This window comes from Triticum urartu, chromosome 5 (assembly GCF_003073215.2).
Source record: "Triticum urartu cultivar G1812 chromosome 5, Tu2.1, whole genome shotgun sequence".
Taxonomy (NCBI): domain Eukaryota; kingdom Viridiplantae; phylum Streptophyta; class Magnoliopsida; order Poales; family Poaceae; genus Triticum; species Triticum urartu.
The window spans coordinates 555,686,334-555,701,008 of record NC_053026.1 but is presented as its reverse complement, the minus strand read 5'-3'; the positions used below and the strand labels follow the sequence as shown (position 1 = coordinate 555,701,008).

General features: G+C 44.9%; 2 protein-coding genes across 2 annotated transcripts; one reads left to right on the top strand and one right to left on the bottom strand.

Annotated features, from left to right (window-relative positions):
• The first annotated feature begins 6,074 nt into the window (after window positions 1-6,074).
• LOC125510654 (early nodulin-like protein 1) lies at window positions 6,075-7,047 on the top strand. The gene is made up of 2 exons (XM_048675896.1): window positions 6,075-6,384; window positions 6,465-7,047. The coding sequence occupies exons 1-2, from the start codon at window positions 6,222-6,224 to the stop codon at window positions 6,857-6,859; spliced, it is 558 nt and encodes a 185-aa protein (XP_048531853.1). The 5' UTR covers window positions 6,075-6,221; the 3' UTR covers window positions 6,860-7,047.
• A 535-nt stretch (window positions 7,048-7,582) lies between these two features.
• LOC125510653 (uncharacterized protein C630.12) lies at window positions 7,583-14,337 on the bottom strand. Its single transcript, XM_048675895.1, has 13 exons — window positions 13,961-14,337; window positions 13,676-13,714; window positions 13,370-13,548; window positions 12,640-12,775; window positions 9,944-10,040; window positions 9,696-9,758; window positions 9,517-9,617; window positions 9,240-9,274; window positions 8,818-8,875; window positions 8,678-8,752; window positions 8,455-8,603; window positions 8,093-8,353; window positions 7,583-7,983 (listed from the first exon to the last, which is right to left on the bottom strand). Exons 1-13 carry the CDS (start codon window positions 14,096-14,098, stop codon window positions 7,737-7,739), a joined length of 1,578 nt encoding a protein of 525 aa, XP_048531852.1. The 5' UTR covers window positions 14,099-14,337; the 3' UTR covers window positions 7,583-7,736.
• Between the last annotated feature and the right edge of the window lie 338 nt (window positions 14,338-14,675).

Below are 14,675 nucleotides of genomic sequence, written 5' to 3'. Positions count from 1 at the left end.
AATAATGCGGTCATAGTTTCCTTTCGGCGGATCAGACTTTGGTGGTTTTGTCAGGGCAGCCAGAGTGCGCTTCACTTTCACCCGATCTACCTTCTCCTCCGGAGGTGGATGTTTCTTTGCTTTCACCCCTTCAAAGAATTTCTTCACTTCTTCTCGCGCAATCTCGGCGTTCTCCTCCTGGGTCCTCTCGTATGGTAACTTCTCTGGAGTCTTCAGAGAAGGACCGAATCTGTATGTCCTCCTGCCTCTGGTTGTACTGCTAGACGCCGACCGAGCAGACGTAGCGGTTGTCTTCTTTACTTGCTTAAGCGGCGGAGGAGAAGGACTACGACGCGCCGGAGCGGCTGGAGCGGCGGCAGGTCTCTTCTGCCCTCGCTGACGAGGCGGAGAAGGAGGAGGCTGGCTGCTCGGGCGCGTCGGCGCAGGCGGAGAAGGAGGCGGAGTGCCGCCACGCGTCGGAGAAGGAGCCGGCCGAGGGCCCTGATCGTCACTCGCCGGAGGAGGAGGCGGTGGAGGCGGAGTGCCCTGACTCGCCGGAGGAGGAGGAGGAGGCGGAGGCGTCCAGTTCGGAAGGTTGATGAGCTCCTTCCGCCATAGGCATGGAGTCTTTAAAGCAGACCCCAGCCGAGTCTCCCCTTCACCGGTAGGGTGGTCAAGCTGGAGGTCCTCAAATCCCTCCGTTATCTCATCCACCATCACCCTAGCATATCCTTCTGGAATCGGCCGGCAGTGAAAAGTTGTGCCGGGTTCAGTAGGATAAACAGAGCCAACAGCCGCCTTGACCTTCAAATTCATCCATTGCGTCATAAGGTGGCAATTTTGAGACTCCGTGATAGCATCCACGGGATAGCTGGCAGGAGCCGTCAAGGCATGCTCTGGCTGAAGCAGCTCGGTGGAAGCCACGCTGCTTCTGCGCTGAGATGGTGGGGTAGCTTCGGGGGAGGCTTCGGCAGTACATTTGCTGCGATTTGCTTCTCGTTCCTCTATCGCGTTCACCCTTGCTTCGGCAGTATATTCTATTTTCTCTTCTTCTCCACTATTCCTTTCTTCTTCTCCTCTTCTTTTTCTTCTTTTTTCTTCTTCTTATTTATTTCTCCTCGTCTTCCTCTCCCCTCTCGGCGCCCTCTCGACCCTCGACCCCTAGGCGACCGTCGACCCCTCTCTTTTTTTTCTTCCTCTTCTATTTTATCCTCTTCTTCCTCTACCGCTCGGCGACCCTCGACGACCCTCGTTCCCGATAAAAAAATAGGAAGAAGAAGAAAAAAAGAGGAGAAGAAAGAATAGAGGAGAAGATCATCTCCTCTATTCTTTCTTCTCCTCTTTTTTCTTTTCTTATTCCTCTTCTTTTTTTATCCTCTTCCTCCTCTCATGTTCGACGACCCTCGACCCCCTCTTCTTCTCCCTCTTCTAATTCATTTGTTCATATGAATATACAAACATTTTCATATTTAGAATAATTAATATCACCAAAAAATCTATGAACAGAAAAAAATCCTAATTTTTCTAATCCTAATCTTTTGCATATATACATGAACATAGATATATACACAGAGAACATATGTATACATATATATAAAAAATCCTAATATTCTTCTCCCTCTTCTAATCCTAATCTTTTGCATATATACATGAACATAGATATATACACAGAGAACATATGTATACATATATATATATAAAACAAGCATATATATATGAAAAAAAGCATATATATGAAAAAAAATGCTAGCTAGGGCGCCGGCCGGACCAGAGGAGGACCGCGGAGTCGGCGGCGAGGATGGCGACGGGGCAGTGGACCGCGGAGTCTTCGCTTGTGTCATTTGTTTATTGCGCCGTAACCATGGATAATCTTCATTGTTTATCAGGATGATTGGGTCAGCCTTGACATTGAAGGGAGGAATTTCATGAAACTTTTCATAATCTTCAGACATGTCTGTCTTGCCGTCCACTCCCAGGATGTCCCTTTTTCCTGAAAGAACTATGTGGCGCTTTGGCTCATCGTATGATGTATTCGCTTCCTTATCTTTTCTTTTTCTCGGTTTGGTAGACATGTCCTTCACATAGATAACCTGTGCCACATCATTGGCTAGGACGAACGGTTCGTCAGTGTACCCAAGATTTTTCAGATCCACTATTGTCATTCCGTACTGTGGGTCTACTTGTACCCCGCCGCCTAACAGATTGACCCATTTGCACTTAAACAAAGGGACCTTAAAATCAGGTCCGTAGTCAAGTTCCCATATGTCCACTATGTAACCATAATATGTGTCCTTTCCGCTCTCGGTTGCTGCATTAAAGCGGACACCGCTGTTTTGGTTGGTGCTCTTTTGATCTTGGGCGATCGTGTAAAATGTATTCCCATTTATCTCATATCCTTTGTAAATCAATACAGTCAAAGATGGTCCCCTGGACAACAAGTACAACTCATCACAAACAGTGTTGTCACCTCTGAGACGTGTTTCCAACCAACTGCTGAAAGTCCTGATGTGTTCACATGTAATCCAGTCGTCGCACTGCTCCGGGTGTTTGGAGCGCAGACTATTCTTGTGTTCATCGACATACGGGGTCACCAAGGTAGAGTTCTGTAGAACTGTGTAGTGTGCTCGAGACTAAGAATATCCGTCCCTGCATATTATTGAGTCTCTTCCAAGAGTGCCTTTTCCAGTCAGTCTCCCCTCATACCGCGATTTAGGGAGACCTATCTTGTTAAGGCCAGGAATGAAGTCAACACAAAACCCGATAACATCCTATGTTTGATGGCCCATGGAGATGCTTCCTTCTGGCCTAGCGCCGTTACGGATATATTTCTTTAGGACTCCCATGAACCTCTCAAAGGGGAACGTATTGTGTAGAAATACGGGCCCCAAGATGACAATCTCGTCGACTAGATGAACTAGGACGTGCGTCATGATATTGAAGAAGGATGGTGGGAACACCAGCTCGAAACTGACAAGACATTGCGCCACATCACTCCTTAGCCTTGGTATGATTTCTGGATCAATCACCTTCTGAGAGATTGCATTGAGGAATGCACATAGCTTCACAATGGCTAATCAGACGTTTTCCGGTAGAAGCCCCCTCAATGCAACCGGAAGCAGTTGCATCATAATCACGTGGCAGTCATGAGACTTTAGGTTCTGAAACTTTTTCTCTGGCATATTCATTATTCCCTTTATATTCGACGAGAAGCCAGTCGTGACCTTCATACTGAGCAGGCATTCAAAGAAGATTTATTTCTCTTCTTTTGTAAGAGCGTAGCTGGCAGGACCTTTATACTGCTTCGGAGGCATGCCGTCTTTTTCGTGCAAATGTTGCAGGTCCTCTCGTGCCTCAGGTGTATCTTTTGTCTTCCCATACACGCCCAAGAAGCCTAGCAGGTTCACGCAAAGGTTCTTCGTCACGTGCATCACATCGATTGAGGAGCGGACCTCTAGGTCTTTCCAGTAGGGTAGGTCCCAAAATATAGATTTCTTCTTCCACATGGGTGTGTGTCCCTCAGCGTCATTCGGAACAGCTAGTCCACCGGGACCCTTTCCAAAGATTACGTAGTGTAAATCATTGACCATAGCAAGCACGTGATCACCGGTGCGCATGGCGGGCTTCTTCCGGTGATCTGCCTCGCCTTTGAAATGCTTGCCTTTCTTTCGACATTGATGGTTGGTCGGAAGAAATCGACGATGGCCCAGGTACACATTCTTCCTGCATTTGTCCAGGTATATACTTTCAGTGTCATCTAAACAGTGCGTGCATGCGTGGTATCCTTTGTTTGTCTGTCCTGAAAGGTTACTGAGAGCGGGCCAATCGTTGATGGTCACGAACAGCAACGCCTTAAGGTTAAATTCCTCCTGTCTGTGCTCATCCCACGTACGTACACCGTTTCCATTCCACAGCTGTAAAAGTTCTTCAACTAATGGCCTTAGGTACACATCAATTTCGTTGCCGGGTTGCTTAGGGCCTTGGATGAGAACTGGCATCATAATGAACTTCCGCTTCATGCACATCCAAGGAGGAAGGTTATACATACATAGAGTCAGGGCCAGGTGCTGTGATTGCTGCTCTGCTCCCCGAAAGGATTAATGCCATCCGCGCTTAAAGCAAACCATACATTCCTTGGGTCCTTTGCAAACTCATCCCAGTACTTTCTCTCGATTTTTCTCCACTACGACCCGTCAGCGGGTGCTCTCAACTTCCCATCTTTCTTTCGGTTCTCACTGTGCCATCGCATCAACTTGGCATGCTCTTCGTTTCTGAACAGACGTTTCAACCGTGGTATTATAGGAGCATACCACATCACCTTCGCAGGAACCCTCTTCCTGAGGGGCTCGCCGTCAACATCACCAGGGTCATCTCGTCTGATCTTATACCGCAACGCACCGCATACCGGGCATGCGTTCAGATCCTTGTATGCACCGCGGTAGAGGATGCAGTCATTAGGGCATGCATGTATCTTCTTCACCTCCAATCCTAGAGGGCATACGACCTTCTTTGCTGCGTATGTACTGTCGGGCAATTCGTTATCCTTTGGAAGCTTCTTCTTCAATATTTTCAGTAGCTTCTCAAATCCTTTGTCAGGCACAGCATTCTCTGCCTTCCACTGCAGCAATTCCAGTACGGTACCGAGCTTTGTGTTGCCATCTTCGCAATTGGGGTATAACCCTTTTTTGTGATCCTCTAACATGCGATCGAATTTCAGCTTCTCCTTTTGACTAATGCATTGCGTCCTTGCATCGACAATGACCCGGCGGAGATCATCATCATCGGGCACATCGTCTGGTTCCTCTTGATCTTCAGCAGCTTCACCCATGGCAGCATCATTGGGCACATCGTCTGGTTCCTCTTGATCTTCACCAGCTCCCCCCGTTGCAGCATCACCGTATTCAGGGGGCACATAGTTGTCATCGTACTCTTCTTCTTCGCCGTCTTCTATCATAACCCCTATTTCTTCGTGCCTCGTCCAAACATTATAGTGTGGCATGAAACCCTTGTAAAGCAGGTGGGAGTGAAGGATTTTCCGGTTAGAGTAAGACCTCGTATTCCCACATTCAGTGCATGGACAACACATAAAACCATTCTGCTTGTTTGCCTCAGCCGCATCGAGAAACTCATGCACGCCCTTAATGTACTCGCGGGTGTGTCTGTCACCGTACATCCATTGCCGGTTCATCTGTGCGTGCATTATATAAAATTAAGTGTCCAAATTAATAGAAGTGTACAAATCTCGAGGAAAATGGAGCTTGAAGGTCGAGCTTCGAGAGGAGAAAGCTTAAGTAGTGTGGCTCGGGCATTCCATCAAACACCTCATGTTCATAGGAGGTGAGCTAGAGCACCACAAAGCCCTCTCCCCCTCGGCCAGAAAAAACAGAGCACTGTGCTCTACTCTTGCGCAAGGGGGTATATATAGGCACCTCATTGGTCCCGGTTGGTGGCATGAACCGGGACTAAAGGGGAGCCTTTGGTCCCGGTTCAAGCCACCAACCGGGACCAATGGTGGTGGGCCAGGAGCGAGGCCTATTGGTCCCGGTTCGTCCCACCAACTGGGACCAAAAGGTCCAGACGAATCGGGACCAATGGCCCACGTGGCCCGGCCGGCCCCCTGGGCTCACGAACCGGAACCAATGCCCACATTGGTCCCGGTTCTACACTGAACCGGGACTAATGGGCTGAGCCGGCCTGGACCATAGCCCTGTTTTCTACTAGTGACCGGTCCCCCTGTTTAAGGACGGATGCGAGAGGAAATTTGTGGGGTTTGAAGATGCCATTACATGTTCATAGTCAAAGCGGTGCTAGCCAGCAGGCACGCAACTGCATTAAATAAACTAATCAAGCCGTGGAGAAACAGTCATATATTTAACCAATAACATCTAAATCGTTTTGTTGTGCAATCTATCTACAACATGGATGATATGTTGTGTAATCAATCAAACGGCGGAGGAATAGCCATATATTCAACCAAAAGCAGTCTATCTTGTGGATAGATCGGCAACCAAAAGCAATCTATCTTGTGGATAGATAGATTGCTTTTGGTTTATATCTGCTAGTATATGATCTTTATGTATGCAGGTGTAGAAGCCACAGAAAGCACGCCACACGCGTCCTCGTTCGACGCATCCCACCCTCCATTTTAAGACAGCAGCCACAGCCACAACCATAACCCATTCCCGCTCCGCTCAGCACGTTTCGTTTGGAGGCCGCTCTCTGGCTCGGAGTCGGAGGAGGGAGTGATGGGCTGCCGGCAGACCGCGCTGTTGCTGGCGGCAGCGCTGGCCGCGTGCGCGGCGACGACGGTGATGGCTGAGCGCAGGGTCTACATCGATTGGATGCCCCGCCATAACTTCTCCGGCTGGGCCAAGCTCAATGGGCCCTTCTACAAGGGCGACTACCTCGGTACGTACAAGGATTCGACGTTTCTTTTCTTTTTCTCCCGTGGTTTCTCCGGCTGACTCAATTCGTGTCATCGTGCCAAGCGTTCTATCACCCGGACAAGAAGTTGGACGTGGTGGAGGTGGACAAACGCGGGTTCGACGTGTGCGACACTGGAAACCCTATCCACCGCTACCCCGGCGGCGGTACTCGCCGCGGCACTACCTTCGTCCTGCTCAGCGAGGCCAAGTTCTACTACTTCACCTGCAGCGTCCGCTATTTCTGCCCTGCCGGGATGCGCCTCGACATCCCGGTCCAGGAAAGGCGGCGCGACGACACGCCCGGCACCGCCATGGTGGAGAGCAGCGCCACCTCACCGGCGCCTGGACCCCGAGGGAACTCGGAGGGCGAGAGAGACGTGCAGGGACGAGGACGAAGCGACGGTGGAGTAGAAGGAACAAAATGGCCAGACATGGAGTCCTCCAGGCCCGGCCCGTAAATTAGGCGTCTCGTTGAGAAGATACTCATACTCATATGGACCAAAGTCAAATGATGTTCTGAAATAAAATAGACCAAATGAAAATAAGAGAACGAATTAAAAGGTGCAAAACGGATCATTTTATGTCGGTAACTCATTTTGTGAGAAAGAACGATAATTTAAGAATGAATATACAAACCATTCCATCAGTGTAACAAGTATAAGATGATACAAGAATAAAATGAGAGTGCACTGGAAATACTTCGGCACTTTTAAAACATACATAGTTGAGACTTAAGAGTGCGCATGAAATACTTCAACTCCTTTATTAGAATGGAAATTAACGCCATTTCAGAAGCGTATGTACATAGCTCGCGAGAATGGTGGGCCATATAATTTACAAGATAAGTCCTCTAGAAAAATGATACTACAATGTACTGTTCGGAAACGATTATTTTCTGAAAGAATCTGTAGCCGCCATGTAAAATGTTGATCTTCCGAACATCCTTGCACAAAATATCTTTCCTATGAACAAGTTGTCTCCCAACCAGAAGGGAATGTCACTACCAAGCAAGACGCCAAGAAACATTCGGTGCATGCAATCGCTGGCAAGGCTGACAAAAAGAAGCATCGAAACGAGTTCAATCCAAACGCTATGTCGCTGGTTGCCGATGGGTAAACCTGAACATGTGAAGCAGACAGAGGCTCTCCTGAATTCGACTTGGTGTGCTGCCATAGGGTTCAGGAACACAACAAAAACATGATGCACAGAGTGGCAATGATCAATTATCTGATGCACATTTCGGTGCTTCATATCGGCTTTGCAAGAGCAGATCCGGCGTATAACAGTCTACTAAATACAGTGGCAATTATAGAGCTAGGCTTTGAGAAGCTACTCTCAACGGTCAACCCAATCCTTAAACAGAAGCATCATATATAGAGGAACATTCAGCACGGCAATAATGGCAACCGACTGAACGACGCGGAACAGCCTCTGGAGGACCGTCCTTATTTTCCATTTGCTCGGGCGAGGCGCCTTCCCTCCATCTTCTGGCGCCGTTTCAGATCCCATCTCAACATGAACAGATGATGAATCAGGTTCAGGTTGGTGCTTTCTCGCAGTTGGCCTTGCCACAACATTTCCTCTGCCATGAATATTAGAGATCTTTCAGTTATTATTAGTAGAAGCACCAGGCAAGTTTCCGTTCAACAAAGTACCTGAAAGCATTAACCAAAACAAAAATACACACATACCGTCCTGTAGTTTTGGAGTCTGAGTTAGTGATGGGGGGCCTTGCCACCGCTTTTTTAACCAGGTGCATGGATCCCTCTGCATCCCAAACCATTTCATATTCGCCATCTTCCGCATCATCTTTTTCTTTGCTTATTGGAAACAGGTCAGCACCCGCCGAACTCATAAAGCTCACAAATGTGTTCACGTAGGGAAGAGAGCTTAGACCATTTGTTGGCCAAAACATCAGCAGAAGGACGGTAACCACAAACTGAAAGATATACCTGCAGAAACAGCAGACACAAACAAACTTGTCAGACAATTCAGTTGTACATCTCCTGCAATATAAGCAAAAGAATCAGCAGGCGCCTGCTAGAAGCATTACCAGATATAGATATGAGTTTGTTTAGGCAGGAAGCAAAGATTCGTCAGAACCTCCTGACTAGAATCAGTAGAATTTCGGGGCCCAGCAGATAGCAGCATAAAAGATGGATACAGATTTCCCTGCTGCCAACTAATTGTCCCAAGGGTGTGCTGTGGCATTAACAGCACCATTAGATGCAACACATGGAACATGCAGCAACAAGATAACTTAAAAATTTTGTTACCTCCGTTACTGGCCCAAAAGGAGTGGAGTGGACAACTGTGCACTGGTCGTGGTCATGCCCTGAGAGCACAAGAGTCTGAAGACCAGTCAAGATATTTTCAGATGTGACTCAAATCTCCAGAAATTGCAAAAGAAGCTTACCGGCTTCAGCAGCCCTAGCAAAAGATCGGAAGTCTGTTTACTTAGATAATTCTGATAGCTGCAGAAAAAACTTACGTTAATTGTATATGGCTTTGCCCTATGTTGACATATGGAGAAACTTCGGTTAGGCAGCGATTTGGACTGGTTTAACCAGAAGTGATTTTCAAGAGAACACATAGGGCAACACTCAACCAAGAAATTTTGAAAGAACTTTGGGTGCACGGCTAATCACATTAGCAAATCTTTTACCAAGAAGAATATTGACAAGGAGTTCCCAGAACAAACTAATACTTGAGAGAGTTCAGTGACATATACCAGACAGAGAGTTCAATGATTCTTAAGTTTACCAATCAAATTATCACAATGTTTACATGCTATGGTAGTCAAAAGCAGGAAACAACAATACTTGAGGAAGGACATACTTGATTCCTTGGTCCATAACAGCGCTATATATCCTCTGGAAATGTAAGAGAATAGAATCAATCAGCTAGAAAAATATGTGGTTGGTCGAATTGCTTGCAGAAATTCAAACACAAACGTGTTGCAACTTGCAGAATAAATTAGTGGATAGACTGGGGCGCTGATGCTACATATGACAGACTTATCTTCATTGTATATGAACAAAAAGCATAGGGAAGGTATTGAAAAAATCATTTTTACTTTTAATTAGCAGAGGAAAAACACTTTGAGAGAACATACCTGATTAATAGCAGGTGAAGAACGATGTGGGCCACACGGAGTATTGTCAGGTCGGTACAGGGGAATGTGCGTTAGTAGAATTTTTGGATTTGATTCATTACCTTAAAGAAGATGTAAAAGTAGTCAATTCTCTGATAGTAACTGCAACACTATGCATAATCATCTATTGAGTGCCATACCAGATGATAGCGTTTTGATGAACTCCCAAGAAGAGGATCTTTCTTTGCTCTGTTTGGCTCCTCCTGAACAGATACTAACAGTTCTTTAGCTATACAAAGCAGAAGCATGAAAGGAAACTACACAAAACAAATTACTCTTATTCAAGAACCAAAATCTGGATTCTATTGCGCTACTGATGTACGATTCCTTTGTAGTGCAGTTCACTGTAGCACATACAATATAAAACTTTGGAGGCGTTGTAGCATACCATCAAGAGTTTGAGCATCAACAACAACAAAGTCCACCTTCCCAGACAAAAAATGGAAGTTTCTTGGTCCAAATTCTTTTTCGTATCGACTGATAACCTGCAAGAAAAGAATAGCAAACTTGTAAGTTGTAGTATACCAACAATTTATGTTCTCATATATTCTATGCAGTCACAGTAATGTTACTATATAAATTTGAGGAAAAACTGTAGGCCCGAGATATAACATATTAATATAGAAACAACATTTACAAGAGACAGAGACCAGGAATGTACAGACAACTATTTACAAGCCAGCAATCTAGGCAAATCAAAGGTTATGAAAAAGAATCAGTGCAGTTTCAAAGAAAATTCATATACTACTACTTAAATCTAAAAGATAAAAAGAGGGACTTCTTTTTAATAGAGATGAGCCCAAGACTAAGGCTAGGGACATTGTCAAAAGTTTGAGCGTTCCATTGTTTCCAAGTGTGCCATGTTTGACATGATGAAAATATCCATGAAGGTCGGTTTGAAAAACGTCCATGGATCATTTTCTACTCAGAATTGTAATTGCCACCCACTATAAGTCAAGCTTATGCTCACAGGCAAGGCTGAAAGGCAATCAAAGAATAGGTGAACTCACGTTTCATGCGTGCCATTGTTGCTAATAGCGCAGAAAGAGTCTTTCAACACGTTGATGTTTCCGTTGGATGGGTACATCTCGGATGTTTAATGAGCACTCAGAAATGTGTTATTGTGAACGACACAAGAAGTGTCTACAAAAATGTTGATGTTCCTTCAGATGAGGATGTCTCTGGTGTTAGACAATCACTTAAGTAACAAAGAAAAAACGTCCAGCTTCAGAGCACACTTGCATTTTCAGATCATCGCAGGTTAGCGGGTAGGCTGAGTTGCAAAACATATGCGTCTTTGCCGGGCTTTCCAGTTGGTATTTCTTGAAGCTTGCCAAGCTTCTTCATAACTATATCAGGTGGAAACTCTTGTATACAAAATATGTTTATCTGTAATTTCAGTCAAAACATGTTGTCTGTAAACCTAAATTTGAGAAATAATTCCAAGTCAAACAAGGCAGCCTGAGTGTTTTGAAAAGTATGCTCATAGCATTTCTTGAAGCTCGTCAAGCTACTACATCAGGTCAAATGTATCTATATCAAATATGTTTATCCATGTAGTTCCAGTTACAGATGTGGACAGTAAATCCAAATTTGACAAATAATTGCAAGTTAAAAAAGCAAAAAATAAAATAAAATGCACATGCCTTTAAGTAACTATACAATAAAGACACTAAGAGCAGAGAGGACAAACATGAATAGGGTGCAATGGCATGTTATGAACACCCATTCAACAAGACCAGAAACCCACCAAGAGCAAGTACTAAAAAATGATGATCCAATACAAGAAGCTCACAACACTTAGCAAAAAAAATTACTGATCATTGGCTATGTCCTTGATGAGAGTGCAAATTCATGCGAAAAATCACTGAGAGCAAGAGGTTGCACCATGTCTGAGGGTGTGGGTAACCAAAAAATGAGGAACAGTGTGAAAATAATCTTCATCTTGAGGTGGGCTAGCTTTATCTAGAGGTTGATAACTGATATGTCAGTGCACGGCCATAAACTTCTTACAGGACCATCCGGTAAAAGAACATCATAACCATGCAACGATAAACTGAGTACATTACACAAAATCACAATGTTGTGGATACTTGTAATCACACACATGCACCGTGAAATAGCTAAAATTCTTCACGGTTGCGTGATTATTTTCCTTGTTCAAAGCAGCGATCTAAGACTCTCTATTAAAGCTGTTGTTTATGCTCTGTAGCACTGTCACCAAAATACAAATCTGCATATATCTCCAAAAGTAAAAAACAAACAACATGGACTTACTTTGCCAATCCCCGATACAAAACAGATTCAATACATTTTTTTTTGAACCGGGCGTGCCCCTTTCCATTTAAGATAAATGGAAATACAACAACAGATTCAATACATGATTGGTTTAATTTATTTCCGTTGTGCACTACGGCTAGGGAGAGGCTCTCATCCCTGGAGGGGAGATAGAATAACTATTCTTCTAATTCTTGCTTGCTTTATTCCTCATTTATGGGGTCCTCCTTATGTAGGGGGCTAGCAATCCAATCTAAGTAACAAATCATAGATCTTATCTCCAATTAGATTAAGGCCAAAGCTAAGAGATACCTTCCTAGTTTTACAGATAGACTACCTAGCATAGAGATTGGGGATCGCATCCCATAAATGGAAGCTTCCATGGTGGGGCATGTACTTCCGTACATAACATCACACCCCTCCTTGGCATGCAGCTCATCCTTGAGCTGCTAGCGGGTGGCCACTACAGTCCAAGGAAGCACCAAACTGAAGATAATACATGACGTAGCTGCACCCCGTAGTAAAGACAATTAAGTGGACTACGAGACGGGAAAGAGGGCATCCCTCAATAATTTTAGGACATATGCAGCGCATCAAAACTTCCATTCAGCAGCTTGGGGAAAAAGGTTGGAATTCTTGCGTTAGAGAATTGAATCCGCGAACAAGGCAAAGAATTATTAGCTGGCGATGGCAAGCAACTCATCCGTGGAAACAATATTTTCATAAAGGGAACGATCACTTGAGATTTGAGAAAAATGTAAATATACAAATGGAAGTCACGAGAAGTAGTCAATGATAGTCAATCACCTCAGGATGAACTGAGTGAAATGCTGAGTAACCGATATCATGATTTCCTGAAAGATAGTAGATTGGGACATGGGGACTTGTCCTCTGTTCGCTCATGCTGAATATATGCTTAAATCGGAATAGAGAATCCTGCCACCTGGAAAGTTTTCAACATAAATTAGGAAATAAATAAATAAAGTGGAACCTTTTTTTTTGCAGGTAGATAAAGTGGAACCTAGAACCCTTTGATGATTTTGTGGGAGATATGGCATAACTTGTAAACCACAATGGCAACATTGTCCCAAACAAGTTGGGGTAGGCTAGAGGTGAAACCCATAAGATCTCGCAACCAACTCATGGTTCTCTTCAATCGGTGCTACCCCAACTCTATCTCGTATGTCATCATTCCGGCAAGGTAAAGTGGTAAAAACAATGAATCTGAATGCAGAGAACGAGGACTGGAAGTTTCTGTTTATTCATTTATGAGACACTTGAGATGAAATATGATTATCACAGATATAGGACAATTAAGGTGTATTGGAAATTATTTTCCCTGTTGATATATCTTATTGCATATTCAGTCATATCAGTTCATATAACACCATCATTCTCTAAAGCACATGCAAACAAACAATTGTGGTTTCTAACCAACAAGGTACGGAGCGACCAGCTGGCATCAGATGGAATGTTGAAAAAGCAAACTTGTTGCAACATTTAAAAGGCAAAAAAGAATTCAGCACCCGTGCCTTACTCTTCATCCGATATATGTGCGCCCCCATCAAAATAGTCACCGAGAAATAAGACGACATCAGGCTTGAACGGCAATATCACAGACTGGAAGGATCTTCTCATGTTCAAATCTGTGAAGAACTCTGCAGCTTGCAGTGCAACTGAGCTTCGTGGTAAACCAAGGGAGGTGCTGTCCATAAGCTACAAGGGAAAAACCTTTCAGAAGGGAGCAACATATACTCGAAGATATTTTGTACTATGTAGTATGTACTACTACTTTGGGTTTATCGGCACAATTACATGATGTAATGTTAGAAGGGAAACTGACCTGTGGATCAGCAATGACGGCAACCTTGACATGGTTACTCTGCACAACAAACGGAATATGGTAATAAGGTAAAGCTGAAAACTTGGGCTAGTGTCAGATAATAAGTGGTAGAAATGGAAGTTTCACTGCCTAGCATGACTTGGACGAGATGAAGGTCGAATTAGCATTTTGGTCAGGATTGGGAGGGCTCCAAGCTGCTAGAGATGCTCTGTTACCCCGTCCCAATCCAGACTGTCAAAAAAGCAACTGAATGTCTAAACCGAATCGACGGCATTGATTACTGACCGGCGATGGGGAGGAAGAGGATGCGGATGGCCAGGAGCAGGAGAGGTGGGCGGCCCAGTAGGCGCCCATCTCGCCGTAGAGCAGCGCGGCCACCCACGCCGCGCACAGCAGCAGAGTCAGCCGCGTCGCGCTCTGCATCGTCCCCCGGCGAGGTGGCTTACTGCACCCCGGCCCACGGGAGGGAGGAGCAGCGCCGGTGCAGTCGAGATCTAAGGCTCCACCCTCCGGCTCTGTGAGACCCCAGCAGGGATCTCGCGGTAGCAATTGGCGATTCTAGGGTTCTAGAGAGGAATTGGGGTGACTTGGTCAAGAATGGCCGAGAGAACAGAGAGAATACTTGCGATGCGGAGGTCAACTCGTTCGATAATTGTGCCGATGTCACGCTGGTTTTGAGAAAATCACACCAATAACCTTTTTTATTCGGAAAAAGTAGTCCTTCAACTTACTGACGTGCAGTACACTGTAAGAGCAACTCTAACAGGACCCATTTTGCTCCATCATGTCTGTTTTTATCTGTCTCTTGCAGATCCGGTAAACCGCCATCCTACAAATTTTATTTACGGTATTCCACATATTAAATAAATAAAATTTGCGGGATGACAAACGGATCAACAAAATACATCTAGTAAACAGCGTCCAAGTTCTTACTTGATTTTTAAACTAATAGTTCACGCCAACATAGTTCATGCGAGCAAATTAAACATAGTTCCACACA

Excerpts from the sequence above, each read along its gene's own strand:
- LOC125510654 (XM_048675896.1), top strand. The coding sequence starts at position 6,222 with ATGGGCTGCCGGCAGACCGCGCTGTTGCTGGCGGCAGCGCTGGCCGCG. Across the intron at positions 6,385-6,464 it reads CTACAAGGGCGACTACCTCG|CGTTCTATCACCCGGACAAG; the intron begins GTACGTACAAGG and ends CATCGTGCCAAG.
- LOC125510653 (XM_048675895.1), bottom strand. The coding sequence starts at position 14,098 with ATGCAGAGCGCGACGCGGCTGACTCTGCTGCTGTGCGCGGCGTGGGTG. Across the intron at positions 12,776-13,369 it reads GCACATATATCGGATGAAGA|GTGGCAGGATTCTCTATTCC; the intron begins GTAAGGCACGGG and ends AAAACTTTCCAG. Across the intron at positions 9,759-9,943 it reads TGATGCTCAAACTCTTGATG|GAGGAGCCAAACAGAGCAAA; the intron begins GTATGCTACAAC and ends GTATCTGTTCAG.